Raw genomic sequence first — 16,374 nt, 5'->3', positions numbered from 1 at the left:
TTGAAATGCGTTTTTCATTTGTAACATACAAAAAAAAAAAATTAAAATCAAATGTGTATACATTTTAGTAGCTTTTGTTAACTTTGAGCATTTCCCTTTACGATTAGTTCAAACTGTACTCTGGCTATGAATCATGCAACAATATGGTAACACTGTTTATAAAAGTTGAACATTTCACGGAGGCACAGCAGCGCTCTCAAGAGCTGACTGCTATGCGCACGCAATCTTATGGCGATCAGCTTTCTGGCTGTCAATCATTGTAAGAGGCAGTTGAGAGCTACGCACAGCAGATTTTTAAATAATTCTATTAAAAATGCATTTAATAATAGGTCTGTGAATTGTGTGCGTTTTAGATAGATTAGATTTAAAAGACCGCATACGTAATGTTTAGGTGCTGAGAAATTGCACGTTAGCCTAGAGCCGAATATGTTACATGCTTGAGTTTCTTTCGACCGACATTTTGTCTCAATTATGGCTTTTAATTTGATTAGCTAAACAATAATCGCACAATCAACCATTCAATATACAAATACACTTAGACATCAATCGCACTCGTCGCAAATCAAATCAATGCAAATGAAACGGGCAAACAGACAAACAAACGAGCGAAAACATTTCAAATGAAATTAAATTCTAATTAGCCAAAAATGTTGCCTTAGGTGTTCTGCACAGTTGGCCATTAGGGGGCAAGCTGGTGGGGGGCTGGGCATGATAATGAGTCCGCTGAAAATGAGCGGCACGCGCAACAATGCAAAATTTGAGTATAATGAATGAAATTATGTTGAAAACATATTTTTTGTGCCCCAAAATGAGAGAAAACAAAAAGAGAAATGTGTAAAAACTGTTTGCTTCCGCTTTGGCGTACGCCCAAAGTTCGTCCTTTGTCCATTTTTTGGGCTGTTTTCCTATTAGCAAGCAATAAATTTGTCGCTTCTATTGAGCGCCAGTGTCCAGTCGCCCTACCCCCCCTCCACGACCCTTCTGTATAGCTAGGTGGAATAGATAGGCCCATTAAACAAGTCGCGCGGACCGACTGCTCTTTCGCAATGGCGCCCCAGGGGTGTGGTGGTGGGGGAGGGGGGGGGGTGTGTTGCTGGGCAGATTGGAGGCTCTAACTTTATGATTGCTTTTGTATTGCCCAAGCTCAAACACTGAGGCGAGCGATGGGACGGGTCGGATCGCGTTGCGCGTCTCAGGGCAATAGATAAATGCTGTTACATACTTTTAGGAGCTGCACGGCAAAAGTTATAACACAACTCGCTGATACGCATCGCAGCGCGCAGCCAGGACCAGCCAGGACCAGCCAGGACCCTGGCATCAAACAGCAAAATGCATGAAACAATGTGAATTACAATAACAACAGTAGACATAAGGCAATTGTCTGTGTGTGTGTGTGTAGGGGGGGGGGGGGGGGGCGTGTGTGTGTAATAGCTGGGCGCGGCGCAGTCAGACAGTCAAGGCGATAGCCGGGCTAATGTCCTTTTTGTGTGGCCACAGCTGGTATTATTGTTACTGTTGAAGCTTCTCCTCTTCTTCTGCTTCTGCTTCTCTTTCTCTTTCCCTCATTCTCTTGCTCGTTGTCGTTGTTGTTGTTGCCGCAACAATTATGATTTGCGGTTGGCTTCAATGTCGCCCAGCTGCCCGTCCAGGCGACAAGCGCTCACAGAAAGAAAAGCAAAATATAGGCAAAAACTAAAAAAAAAAAAAAAGAAAACAAAACACCAAAACGAAAACAAGAAAAAATAAGACAACCAACAAACGCGTAGCGAGTTGCCTGCTTGGCCCCGTCATTAAAAGTGTTTAAAAACTTTCGACATTTGGGGTTTTTTTTTTTTTTTTTTTATATATATCAGCCCCTTTTCTGTGCCCGCCCCTCATATATGAGCAGCATAAAATAACAATTTGTTATTGGTTAATGGCTTTTCGTTATGTGTGCGTGCAATTTTTGCTCGCCTGCATTTTCATTTAATGTAAAGTGTTGCACAACGCTAAAAGTCGTCAGCAACAGAAAGAAGATGCTGATAATTAAGGGAACGCGAATCATGCTGCAGTCAGACCATAATTAAGTTATCTGCCAATCTATCGGCCCCAAACATAATTGGTAAATGTTTATGACCGCATTCATTATCTATTCAATTAAAATATATGTGCTTTAACATTATAATTTAATTGTGCAATCGTTTGCACTAAAGAATATACACAACACTGCCCAGTTAAAGGATCGTGAGCAGATCGCTGTCTGCTTTGCAGAGCACTGTTACAGACGACGCTTGGGCTGCCTGTGTACGGGGCGCGTACAGCGGCGGTTAACAGTATTCTGTTAGCTGTGCTCAACTTTCTTGTTGGGCATTTTTGTGGCGCTGTTAAAATTTCCCTAGCCAATGTTGAGCTTAACATGACCGTTTAATTTTGGATTTAAACGTTTCTCAAGCGCCTTGCAATTCGAAAAACATTTTTATTTGCCGCTGCCTTAATCAACATTATTTGATTTTGATTGTTCACGGAAATGCAGATAAACGTGGATAAATGTGGAGCCAAAGCAAACCAAAAACAAAACCAGGCCAACTAACTGGCAACTTTTTGGCGCCTGAACACTAAATACACTTTTTTATTTTTGTGTTTCGTTCATGTCAAAATGGTCGTTGCTTTTGTTGCTGCTGTTGCTGTTGTTGTTGTGGCTGTTGGCACGTGACCCGCTCGGGCAGGTAGCCGCTGTAAATTGTGCGCATAAATTGCAGCACAATTGCAAATTTGCATAAATTATGAGAGGCGCGAGTGCATTAAAAAGGTGAACATACCAAGAGAAAAAATTTATATTCGACGTGCCGAACATTAAATACCCGGGTTCATTTAAAACACAACAAATTGCTGCACCTTAACTATGTACGTGTGTGTGTGTGTGTGTGTGTGTGTGCGAGTATATGCTATAACGATATAATAACTTGTCAAATGTTCCATGTTTATTGTTCGGTTATATTTGCCATTTAGCAAGGCAATCGTAATACCCTCTCTGCAAGGGCATATGCCCAACAATATACGGATCATCCCTGTTGTTGATCTGCGGCCATGTTGCTGGCTGTGGCCAATTAGGCGCGTTGCACGCGCGCGCAGCTGACAAACTAAAATTGAATTTCAATTCCAAATGCTGATTATTTACTGAGCACACACACACACACACGCACACGCATAAGCTTGCCAAAGCACACACACTTGGGCATAATAACTAAAGCTTTGTGCTAACCAATTGCCGCAAGGCGCGCACGCTGTTTATTTGCATTAATTTGCATGCATCATTTAACCCCCCCCCCCCTCTGCTCCTAACTTTACCCATTTGTGTCAAATTCATAGAAAAAAAAAGGTGAATAACAACAATAATTATAATTATGATTCTGGCTAAGTTTAGCTAACTATGTAACATTTTGACTAGCATTTCCTGTGTTTGCCAGAGTTCCAGAAATTACGGACTATCGTTTATCGGCTAACAGTTATCGAAATGTCAATTAGAAGGGACGAGTTAAGTGGAATCGATAGTTCCGCCTGTGAACTAGCTGTTGATCAGCTGAACAGCTGGCTGTTTACCTGAACAATTTCTGTTTTGGAAATCAAATGTATATATAATAATATCGATGCGAACATGATTGCGAAACTATGGACATGTGTTCGGACCTTGCTTTCGAGCTGTAAATACATATATAAGTCTGGCAACGCCAGCCACAATGATACAATTACAATTGCAAGCAGAACAAGTTCCAGTTCATTTGAAACTTTAAATGGCCGTTTCAAATTCAAAATTGAGTTATAGCTGACGCTGATGAAATAATTAATTGCGAGACAACCAAATCGCATATTTGGTACATTTCTGGAATTGCCTGTCGTCAAATTTGTCTAACTTGTTCCTCTCGTTCTTAATTCATAAATTGTTTTGTGCTTAATTCTTTTGTTGTTGTTGTTGTTGTTGTATTCGTTAAACATTAGTGTACAATTTGAGCTATAATTAGTTAGGGTTCGTTCATTATCATTCCTTTACCTTATGAATACATATGTAAGTATATAACAAATACCTTTATTTAGCTATATAGCTGTGTTATAGTTATAGTTACTTGGATTTTCTTCTTCATCATCTTCTTCTTCTTGTTTGTTTGTTTGTTTATTTGTTGTTGTTGTTGTTGTTGTTTTTGTTGTTGCTGTCGCGGTTGCTGCCTGTTGTCACGATACAAAAAATAAATTAAAAGCGAAATTCTCATGTTGTTTTTCAGACTGTCTGTGTGTGGGCACATACATATCAACGTGGGCGTGTCAGTGAGTGTGTGTGTGTGTGTGTGTGTGTGTGTGTGTGTGTGTGCTATTGTTGATGCCGTTGTCATCCTCATGGCATTTACAACACAGGCCTCGCCACATTCGGCTTGGCCGTCGTAGAGGCAATCTCCGACAGCTTGATGTCAATGGGTACGCGAGTGTCGTAGAGCGTGGGCGCCTGCAGGATAATGCCGGCCGTGCCGACGACCACAGCTATTGTGAATATCCAGAGGAAGAGTCGATCCAGTACCATGGCAACATACTTCCAGTCCTCTTTGACCTGTTGGCAGAAAAACAATATATGTTATATATGTGTTACATACGATGAATCAAATAAAATGATAAGCTCAAAATCCATATCAAAGAGTTTGAATGAATTATTTGCTAAGATCAGTCGATAATCCAAGAATTAGAATCCGAATGGATTACTAGGAGATGAATCAAAAGAGAAAGATTCGCTTGATGCCTTTTGGAATAGCACTTGTCAAAACGAATCATTCGAATCATTGAATGAGCATTAAATTATGCTCATTCGTTTAGCATAATTATAGATATTTTTTACACAGTTAAAGGCAGCGTTATAAAAAAAAACTGAATACTCATTTATCAATCAATCCATGCGCATTAAGTCATTCGCATTATATTCATTGACAAGAAGCATCTAATTGGATACAAAATCAATGAGCATTCAGATAGTCTGATTACATAAGTGAGTTAATGCTTAACATATATTGAATCGTTATACAAAAATACAAATTGAAATGAATGCTGTTCGAGTTATTCAATTTGATTCAATGTGTGTAAAAACAATAGATAGATAATGAGAAATGGAAAAAAAAATTCATATTGAACATATGATTGAATGTGTGAATGATATTTAGAACGTATTGAAAGACAAACAAAAATGCAATGAACTGAACCTGAATAAATGAAGTGAATGACTCAATTCGTTAACAAATCATTCAATGTATATATATATGTATATATCAATAATAACAATAATTCAATAAACTTAATATAATATTAAATCAAATCATTTACATTATAAAGGATTATCTGATTGAATGCGAGAATCAGCTTGCAAGTGATTCAAAGTACTTGCTGTTAACTGAGTCATATTATCGAATGGCATGCGAGTAGCTCAGTGTGTGCACCAAGACATTCGAAACATTTGAATTGACATGAGTTCTTTTTGGCCCATTTATAGGCGAGATATGATTGACACGCTGTCAGGACTCACGACCATTCAGTTGACTCTATGGATTCACCTTCCGTTTCCGTGCCCACAGCATCTGCCCGAATGTGTGTTAAATGCCAGCGCACTTTGGCAGAGCCAACTGTTCTATTATGTGTGCTCTGTCTGATGTTTTCTGATGTCTCACATAACTCGGTACTTGCCGCTTGCCGCGTGCTATGTCCTGCATGTCCTGCATGTCCTGCGTATGCTGTGCTGTGCTGTGCTGTGTTGTGTGCTGTGGCAGGGCTTAAGCCCAGCATGACATTCCAATAATGATTGAATGTGTGCGTAATTTTAATAAAATACTTTTATTGGCATTTGTGCCGCCACAAGACATTCATTATGCCGTGGCAAACTACTTGCAAGGACTGCACAGGGACGCCAAGGACCTGCCGGGCGTGAAAAGTCATTAAAACTTTTCGATGCTTCACACTCGCAGACAGGAAACGAAAGACCACCACGGGACATGCATGATGAAAGGTCAACCAAAGGGCAAGCCTGTCTCCAGCTTGGACCATATTATCGGCAACATCATCATTATCATCTGGAAGCGTTAGCTGGTAGTTGTGCTCATTTGTTACCGCCATTGTCCTGGCTAGGTGTCATCGAGTCGCCGCCCATCGATTATTGACGTTCCAATAAATCCAAGCTAAGGCCTCTCTAATTTATTGCGCCCGCCAGCGCGTTGCCCTATTAACATTGTGCGCCCAATTTTGTAGGCCCATGGCCCAATACCTAATCCCCGATCCGCCCTATGCCATGACAGTTGCCTGGCACTTAGGCTAAACCCCCGCCAAATGCTAAGCGGCTTTCGGCTTTGCCTGGCGACATCGCTTAGCCTCATTTGGCGTCTGGCAGAGATTCAGATTCAGGTTCAGCTTCAGCTTCAGCTTTAGCTTCTACGGCTTTGCAACTCACCCGTGTGCTCTCCTCCTCTTTGCGCGTCTGATCCGCAATGTACGTGACGCCGTCCATGGCTTTGTGGAGCTCCGGGCAGGTGTGCCAGCGCTGGCGCACATTGCCCCGCCCCGTACAGCAATGGGGGCCGCCCTCGCGCTGGCAGGCGGGCAGTATATCACAGGCCGGCGGTGGTGGTGGGGGCGGCGTGATACCCCCCGCAGCCGCCGCCGCGGCAGCCGCAGCCGCAGCAGCAGCTGCTGAGGTGCTGGCACCTGATGCCGATGCCGATGCTGACGCTGCTGCTGCCGCTGCCGCTGCCGCTGCCGCCGCCGCCGCCGCAGCCGCGGCAGATGTGGTGGGTCGGTGCAGATGCAGCAGCTCCGAGGATTGGCAGGCGGCGCCGGCGCCCATGCCCTGGTGTATCTGTATGGTGCCGCTGCAGCAGGAATCGGCCAGCGTCGAGGCGGTCGCCACCGAGTTGACCGTCGTTGTGGACTTTATCACATTGGGATTGTGGTTACCGCCCAGGCCCAGGTCGCTGGTGTTCGTCGAGGCGTGCGCCTGATGCGCATGCAGCGGCAATGGCGAGAAGTTGGCCGAGCAGCTCGACTGCTGTCGATACAGATGATAGCTCCCAGCCTGGCTGGCTTGATGCGTCAGCGTTGAGGTGGAGCTGCTTTTGCCGGCCCCACCACCAGCCGCACAACCACCGCCGCCGCCGCCGGCAATGTAATGATGATGACCGGCTCCATTCTGGCCCGTCTGGCTCGAGGTGGAGGTCATCTGACGGAACTTGGTCGGCGTCAGCGGATGGTCCAGCAAAGAGCCACCCGTCTGCTGGTACTGATTGTGGTACTGCGCATCGATTAGCGAGGATGTGGTCGAGGTCTGCTGGTTCACCGTCGACATCGTTGGCGGATACAGCGAGCTCAGATGTCCAGTGATCGTCGATGCACCGCAGCCGCCGCCTATGCCGCCCAGTTCGTCCATCAAGCTGAGAGCCTGCACCCTGTGCTGCAGATGCGGCGAGGTGCTGCGCGACGTTGTCTTGGGGCTGTGGTGCATGCTGCAAGTGCCGCAAATCAAACGTTAGTTGCACACAAACCAGGCCGGACAAGCCGCACACACTTACCGGGACAGTGCCACGGGCGGTGGCAGCGGTGGTATTTGATCCCTCAGCTCGAGTCCATTGCAGGTGCGCACCATGAGCCGGCGCGAGGACTTGCTGCAGGCAACAAATGGAAATGGCCAAACTCAATTAATGCGATTGATTAAGTTATGCAACACAGAATTTATATACATATATATACATATATTTTCAAGGGCACATACATCATTTCGCTGATCGGATAAAGCGGTCGGCGCATCACCAAAAAGCGCGGCAGCTGATTGATGAACACCGTGCGCACCCAGGGCGCCATCGTGTGCGTCTGCGGCGACCGGAAATGGATGTTCAGCACCAGGACCGTCACGCAGATGCTGCAAAGGAGACAAACGTGGCGCCAGTTAGTGTGTGTGTGCGTGTGTGTGCGTGTGTGGGCGTTGTCTAGTCTTTTAGTCCGGCTAATTAACTTGTGACGCCCGCGTCTGCCTAATTAGCTGCCAGTCCGGGCACAGGCAGAGGCAGAGGCTGCTGTTGTGGCCATTGCCTTAATTACATCATTTGTGTTCCAAGTCCGAGTCCTGTTGCGCCAAACGGCATGGCCATTGTGCTCGTCTCCTCTCGACTCGACCTGAGTCACAGCCAGAGCCACAGCCACAGGCAGCCAAGGAACGCGCTCCGTGTGAGCTCCGGACAAGGCTCCGTCAGCCTCGACTTTTGTTTACAAACAATTAGGCGGCCATTTGTGCGGCAACTGTGGGCGTGGCAAATGGCTGTAAATTGCGGGGCCATTTTTGAAGTTTGACTTGCGGCCGAGTCGAGGCGAGGCGGTGTTAACTCAAGTCAACTCGACTGGGGCGTGGCATGTGGGCAACTGGCCAAACGAATAAGCTCAGGTTAAAAAACGAAGAAAATCTTGCGTTTGACCGTCAAGCAGATATCCTAGTTATCGAGCACAAGAAACTCTAAAATAAAATCGAAAACGAACGAACGTAAAAATCGAAGCTCCGTCAAATAATTCCATCGTTTCGGTTAGGAGAGGCGGTGTCCAAATGTGAATGGTGCTTCAATATGCCCCGTCTATTTATATGTAATGGGTATGAGTGTATACCCTAAATAAAAGAATCCAAGCTCGTGCAATTTTATTTTTTGCATCCGGTTCCGCCGCGGCGGCTGTCTCATAAACCAGGACAGGACCAGGCGGCAGGCGATAGGCAGACAGACAGGTGAACACAGCCACGCCCACCCCAGGGTACAGTTAACCGTTATCAGCTGGCATGCAAATCGAACGTGCTTTGGCATTCGCATACGCAATCGTATTCATATTCGTTTGGCATTCACATTCATAGTCACATTCACTCACCTGAACGTATCCAGTATCATGGTGAAGAGCACAAATTTTCCGAGCAGCGGCACCACCAGCGACGTGGGCGGAATGATTTCCGCCAGCAGCAGGAAGAACACAGTGAGCGACAGCAGAATGGATATGCTTAATGAGACCTGCAACAGACAGAGATGGGCAACACTTAGAAAGAGAGAATCAGAGTGTGAGCTAGAGAGAGAGAGAGAGAGCAGAAAGTCAAGCGATGTTCTAGTCAAGTTCATTTGCAGATTTTAGACGGTCGACGGAACAGCGCAAGGGATTTGGGAAATTGAGTTGCAGGTGAGCGGAAAAGCGAGTTGCCGCCGCGCTAAGGGCTTGGAGCGCCAGCCCTTGCCGCCATTAAGGAGCGACAATCGCAAAGCGCTCGCAATCAAAATGTTGCCGATAAGGTTTATGTGTGTGCATTAGTTGCATGAAAGTACAAATATAATTATGTTGACATGAGTTTACTTGGCTTTGGGATACCCCTTATAGACATTTATTCCCTTAAAGGATTGGCTAATCATCTTGTAGTCTTTAAGTCTTTAGTCTCTAATTGGTTTCCATCAAGTTGCTTAAAAATAAACGAAGCAGTTTCATTGATTTGTTTTCCACCAATATTCCACAGCTGCGGGTGGAATATTCCAGAGCGGACTGTTCCGGCTGAGCGTGCACATAAACTAACTTGAATAAAAGCCTAAGCTTTACACGTGCTCAGACTCAGCTAGTCAGCCTTTAATAAAAGTGAACTATTTGAAATCGGATTTATCGTATATAATTATTAAAAATAAATTTGATCAACATACGTAATTCTGTTGAGAATGACCTGCGACTTGTTGAAGTATGTGCCATTCATTGCCATTTAGAGTTTTGCCAAAGGCATTTTCATTTGAAGTCCAACAATGGAGCTTCCATTACTATCTCGGCTATGGCTTTGGTTGAGGCTGGGGTCAGGCATATTGTATTCAAAAGGAGACCTCACATAGCATGAGGACTGCGTATGGGTGGCTTTTATTCAATGACAGAAATGATTACTTTTGCGTATTTTAAGAGTTTATTCAGCTGTGTGGCCTCGACAACAACAATAGCAGCAGCAACAGCAGCAACAGCAGCAACACCAGCAACAGCAACAAAATTATCTGAATTTATTCAGCTAATTCAAAAAGCATTCAGTTAAGCAGCATGTAAACACAATTTGATTTTATTCTCTTTTGTATGCATTCCCATGGTTACTTTATTTGCGCAGCAACAAAATTAATTTCGATTCATTTGCAAGCATATTTGTATTTTTGGGAATTTTATACTCGAGTTATTAATATATATAAAAATATATATATATATATCCATAGAAAGTCAAAGCAAATTTCAATTGATTTGTGTGTGTGGGTGTGTGGATGTGTGTGTGTGTGTGGGTGTGTGTGTGTGTGTGGTATATGCATAAACAAACAGAAGATGGAGTTGGTGAAGAAGAAGAGTCGACAACGACAACGACAACACAAACAACAACAACTACAAGAAATATAAATTAACATATAGAAAGCTGAGTAGCTGCCGCCTCCGCCTCCGTCTTTGCCTACCCTCCCGTCAGGCATCCACTGTGGGATGAATAAACTGTTCTATAATAAATTTCTCTGAATAAACTTCTTCTATAAAAGCTGTTAATGTAACATTTGTCTAGATAACATCTGTTAAGCAGAGCTCGCGTGGGATTTTCATTAAACGAAAATGTAAGCGTAGGCAACAGCTGTAAATATAACATTTGTCTAGATAACAGCTGTTAAGCAGAGCTCAGGTGGGATTTTTATTATGTGTTTAATTAAAAAATCTGTTATCTGTGGCGCATAGACAGACCGTTAGATGAAACTGGCTTTTACTTATGTTACGTATTTTTCGACGAGACCTAGATGCTAAGGATTCAAAAGAAATTGGAGGAAATTAGTTATAGCGTTTATTTGCACTTGCGGTGGATTAGCCATTCGGATTTTTTTTCAGACGTCTGGTGAGTGGAGTTTGTACAAGCTGCTGCAAAGCTGTCTAAAAGGGTGTACGAATGTTGTTTTATTTTTGCCTGTAAAAGCCATATTTTGCACCATGGTGTCTGGCAGGCTTCAATATTCGCAGCATATATATCTCGGCGTCGAGCACATAAAAACCATAGCATACTTCGCAGCTAGCTCAATAAAGCAAACCCAATATGATTTGTTGTGTAAGTGTAGGACAACGTTACGAAGTGAGAAAGAGATAGCGAGAGAGAGAGATAGAGACAGAGAGGTAAGTGAGCGAGCGGGGCAGCTACAGCCAGCGGCTGCCAAGTTGTATTAACTGCTAGGCACGGCTGGCTCAGCTGCGGGTCAGGACAGGTGGCCCAGGTGGCTCAGGTGGCTGCATACTCTTTCGCCGGTATGCATGAAAGTGTTTGTGTGTGTGTGTGAAAGCTGCTTGTAATGAAGTGTGCTGAAAAAGTAATTAAATGTCGAAACTGAGACGGACAATTTGGGTTCTTCTGCTGCTGCACAAAAACTCAAATGTCTGCATTGTGGGCGTGAGTGTGTTTGAGGACGTGTGTGTGTGTGTGTGTGTGTGTGCGGCATAAATTTGATGCCTAATGATTTTATGATAATTAGCCTTAGTTGTGCAAAGTGCTGTAAAGCGATTAGAGCGCTGACTAATTAAGGCTGCAAGTCGCTTTTGACAAGCGACATGTACAAAGTTCTCAACCTGAAATCACGTGGCTTAATGGGCCATTCGCGTAGGGAGAAAGTGTGAGAGGGTAGGGCAAGGGGGTGCGACATTATTTATGCAAATGTGTTTATGCTTGTGTGTGTGTGTGCGTGTGCGTGTGTAATTAATGTGCACTACATTTTCGCGCCTGTGTCGCATTCAGCCGGGATTCAGAGGCTGACCCACATATGTAGTATAAAATGTGATTGTTTCAACAATATATATAAAAAAAAAAAAGCAAAAATAAATACAAGCACAGTGGGCGCTAAAAGTGTAACGACCACAGTGGCTGCCCAGTGCCCAGCTACTTAGTATTGGACACGAACGCAGCTCCGGCAATTGAATGAATGGAGTGCGTTGCGCCGCATATGCATGTAAATTGCCAATTGCAATTCCAATTCGAATTCTGAATCCGATTTCGACTCCGATTGGCCCGCTACGTGCAAAAGCTGCGATAGTTATTCCAAACTTTATTCGGGCGATTCTATGGCCCACCAATACTGATCCTGGAATGTGTGCTGCCCATCGCTGGGAATGCGCTGTTCAATATGTTGACCGCTTTTAGGCGCAAATATTTGTGCGGGCCCTGTGTGTGCTCTGTCCATCAGACCACTTGACCATCTATCTGTCTGGCGTGCGACCATAAAAGGAACGAAAAACACGGCCGGCTCGACTGGCTCGTTAAATAAAAAGCCAATGAATTGTTTATTCGAGCCAACCGAAACTGAATTGCCATTGCCATAGCCATATTATCCTCAGGCCTCAGACCTCGGCCCAGTCGCTCACTTAACCAATTCTCTCTTTTATTTTGAGCTGTTTAGCGCTTATCTTGTCTCGTTCCAATCTTAATCAAGGCAATGCAGCTCTGCTAAGCTGCTAAGCTTAGCGGCTGTTATTTTAATCGAATATACTAAATATTGCTTATCGATCAGCTTCGTTTTATCTCTTAGTACAAATGTTCTCGCACATGAACGAGTCTTGGCTTACTCGCCCGACTTTCTTCAACGAGTACTTTCTTCATCGCAATTGTTTTCTCGTTTGACATTTTAATGACCGTTTGTTTTAAAGAGTCGTCTCCTGCTGTATTATCAGCGAGTCAGATGAAGTCATTTGTTGCTACAGCCACGATTGACAATTAAGTCAATTTACATAAATAATTTAGAGACTCTTGTAACATCATTGTTGCTACATCAGCGATTAAATTATACTCGCTCTTGTGACACTCGCGAGTAGAAAATTGTACTCTATCGTTTAACAACAAAAACTAATAAAATATAGTTTTGTCGCAGCAGCGAATCATAATTTACTCGCTACTTTTCAGCTAAGCCAAGACTCTCATAAAACACAACGAGTGTTGTTTCACTCGCTGGCGTGGCACAATTGCTGATGTAACTTGTCGCTTCAACGAGTGTTGTACTTCCCGCTCGTGTTACTTTAACGAGCGTATATTTTTACTATTTTCTGGGCGCTGTGCTGTGCTGTGGTAAGAGATGTTTTTGTTGCAATTCCATTGGAGAATTATCGGGTTATGTAATTATTTAACTCGTATAATTTGCATTTGCGGATTCTCTGGCGAATCGCTTTATCCGGCTGTCACAAGGCAGTAGGCGTGCTCCATCAAATGGACGGTATGTACTGTCAATATTTATTACACAAATTATGCATGACGGCTGATGCGCAGCGTCGCTGCCAGCGTCGACGTCAGCGTCGTCGCCAGCGTCAACGGCGACGTTAGATGCTCACAAAAACCGCGCTCATATACAAATTATTTTTGAGTTTTATTTATTTTGAAAATTGACCGTAATTTATTCATAAGTCCCCACAGCATGTTAATATTTATATTTATGCATTATGCCGTTATATTTTTACTTTCACAATTTTTTGTTTTATATTTTTCTGTCTCTTTTGGGCCGTTTTTTTTGCCACAGCGGGCGGCACAAAGAATCGCGCTGAGAAATGTGCAGAGCAAACCACAAATCGCGCGCGTTTTTTAACGCTCACAATTCATCTGTGTCGGTGTGTATGTGTGTGAGTGTGTGTGAGTGTGTTTGAGTGTATGCATATCTGCTCGCATTAAATTGAATTCAACATGTAATTTTATTTATTCAAAGTTAAATGGCGGCAAATAGTGAAAAAGAAAGAACATGTTGAAATGCATTTTCATTTTCATTTTCATTTTCATTTAAGCGTGAAATTATTATACCCTGTACCCATTAAAATGGTTTAGTCTGTTTGTAAATGTTAAAGGACTAAATGGACTGAGTTCTTAATATATATTATGCATTTATTTCATTTGTTTTCTAAAAATTGGATTTCCTAAATTCCCACCTAAAGCACTGCTTGGAGATTTGAAGAGCTTTCCACACAAAACGTGGTATGTTCCCGTATTTCTATTCGGATATCACTTCCTCGGAATGAGAATACGTATTTGAAGAGGTATATGCTAGCCGTATTCTTCATGAATATACATATATTCACACATGAATACCATCTCTAAGCCCAGATCATGGCGGTCGGACAATAAGAAATACAATTTTAACAGGTACGACTGTATGCTACGGGTGCAGGGTATTTACAAGCCGACTACTTTCAGCTAGCGGGACACTTGTTTATATATATTTTTTTTTTGTTTTTAATTAAAAGCACATTGAAAGGGGGTCCTGTGAAAAGTGTGTGTGCAATAAATTATGGCAATTGGTTGAAAGACCATAAAAGAAAATATCTACAAAAAAAAAAAAATAATAACAACAAGAAATGGAAAATGGAAAATAAATGTAGATGCATCAGCTGGTGGTTCATTCTGAATGTTGACAATTGAAAGAAAAGCTATTCAAAATGAAATTGCAATGCGCCGCATATAAACTCACTTTCTCGCCGCTGTCCGATGGCAGGTAAAATACCAATATGGTTAAAAAACTGATGCCCATGCAGGGTATGATCAGGTTGACCGTGTAGAAGAGCGTCTTGCGTCTCATTGTGATGTTGAATGTTATGTCCAGATAGGGCTCATCGCAGCACGTATAGAATTTTTCATTCCTATAGAAAACAAAACACAGAAAGTTAGTTAAATAGAGAAAGAGAGAGAGAGAGAGAGAGAGCATAGGTTAGAATATGCCACATGGCTCGTAAATGTTTATTTATTATAGTCCGTTGTTTGCTGCTTCGCAGACAGCACATCCGCAACGGCATCATATATTATGTGTGTGCTGTGTGTGCTGTGTGTGTGTGTGTGTGTGTGTGTGTGTGTGTGTGTGTGTGGGGCAAGCCCAAAGCACATAAATCATCAGCGCCACGATAAATATTGAAAAAGCTCACAATAATTTCTAAAGGCTTCGTTCTGACTCTCAAACTGCTCGCTGCCTGCCAAACTGTGGCCCGCGGACTTCGGCGCCTGCCCCAATCCTCACCCCGCTCAGCCCGCCTCTCAGGCCGTATATGTTGGCTAATGAACCTGACACCAGTCGCGCTGCCGCTTGTCCAGTCGGCTCCTGTCGTCTACATAATTTAAAAGTTAATAATCTTTAACTGCCAGCAAAACAAGAGAGAAGGGAAAATAAAAAATAATAAAAACAGAAAGCAAGCAAATTTTGTAAATTGAGTCAAGAACTTTTTGGCGACCGCACTTGAAAAACTCTCGAGTGGACTGGAGGGGGAAAACAAAATAATAAAAAAAAAAATAAGGTAAAAAAAGAAATGTCCGGCAGCTAGGCAACAACAGTGGGCAAAGGGTTTGGCCTGGCCTGGCCTGGCCTGGCCTGGCCTGGTCTGGCCGGGCACGGCCTGGGCACTGCAAGGACTTGTGTATGTTGTATATTTGCCATCAATAATTCCGAGCGGCTTGCGGCTTCATTTTGAATAAGAAAATATTGTAAATAAATAATAAGCAACAAAGGGGCGGGCAGGAGCGCAGCACGAGCAGAGCTCTTGCTGTATTCGGCAGAACCGTCGACAGTGCTGCTGCCGGGACAACTAAGTATTTCTGGCAGTTGATTTTCCTACACACACACACTCACACACACACACACACACACACAGATAGACATGAAGTATGTGGCAATAGATGGCAAAGCTGAGGTTAGGAACAACGATAATGATGACGATGACGATGAAAACAGGCACAAGATGCTTCGACAGATGCTTATCACATGGCCAAAATAAAATGACCAAAATATGTCCAGCTAAGCGTTGAACACAGTTTAAGATGTGTTTGAGTAGTTTTCCATATACCCTGTTCGAATTATGAAAATGGGCACAAAGGGTATAATGGTTTTGTTCAAATGTATGCAACAGCCAGAAGAAAACGTTCCTAACCCTAAAAGGAATATGTGTATATTCTTGCCATAACTTCATTTTCATAACAACGATAAACATCGATTTTTAGACATGGTTTTCCTTTTAACTATATGGACTTGGTTTATAGTATGCACAGATTGGAGGTATACCATAAACTTCGGCTTAGGTAATTACACAATATTTATTGCACGAAAGTTATTCAAGCACGAATTTTTCCTAGTGTGGTGCTAAGCTTCCTTATAAACAAGGTTGAATGTTTTGAACGGCAGCTTGCAGCTGGATACAGGGTATCTTATTATTAGACCACTCAGAGAGAGAGAGAGAGAGACAGAGGATGAAATTGAAACTAACATACATTATACTCAATCGACCTCATGTCAGGTGAGGCAAGACTTTAGGCGTTACGAAGAGCAATGTAATAACTGGCCCGACTTCTTCAATATACGATTCTTAGACCACAAA

General features: G+C 43.2%; 1 protein-coding gene across 4 annotated transcripts in view; it reads right to left on the bottom strand.

Moving 5' to 3' along the window:
- Positions 1-1,405: 1,405 nt before the first annotated feature.
- Positions 1,406-16,374, bottom strand: part of nAChRalpha3 (nicotinic Acetylcholine Receptor alpha3) — a 98,473-nt gene continuing 83,504 nt past the window's right edge. For all 4 annotated transcript variants that reach the window (XM_032439330.2, XM_070209055.1, XM_070209056.1 and 1 more), the window contains exons 7-12: positions 14,487-14,655; positions 8,899-9,035; positions 7,766-7,912; positions 7,566-7,658; positions 6,452-7,499; positions 1,406-4,576 (exon numbers count right to left, since the gene is read on the bottom strand). In XM_032439330.2, coding sequence (XP_032295221.1) covers positions 4,376-4,576; positions 6,452-7,499; positions 7,566-7,658; positions 7,766-7,912; positions 8,899-9,035; positions 14,487-14,655 — 1,795 coding nt within the window. In that variant the 3' untranslated portion in view covers positions 1,406-4,375. The remainder of the gene's footprint in view (positions 4,577-6,451; positions 7,500-7,565; positions 7,659-7,765; positions 7,913-8,898; positions 9,036-14,486; positions 14,656-16,374) is intronic.

Source organism: Drosophila virilis, chromosome X (genome assembly GCF_030788295.1).
Source record: "Drosophila virilis strain 15010-1051.87 chromosome X, Dvir_AGI_RSII-ME, whole genome shotgun sequence".
In the NCBI taxonomy this organism is placed as follows: domain Eukaryota; kingdom Metazoa; phylum Arthropoda; class Insecta; order Diptera; family Drosophilidae; genus Drosophila; species Drosophila virilis.
The sequence above is the reverse complement of the archived record's forward strand: the minus strand, read 5'-3'. Positions and strand labels throughout refer to the sequence as shown.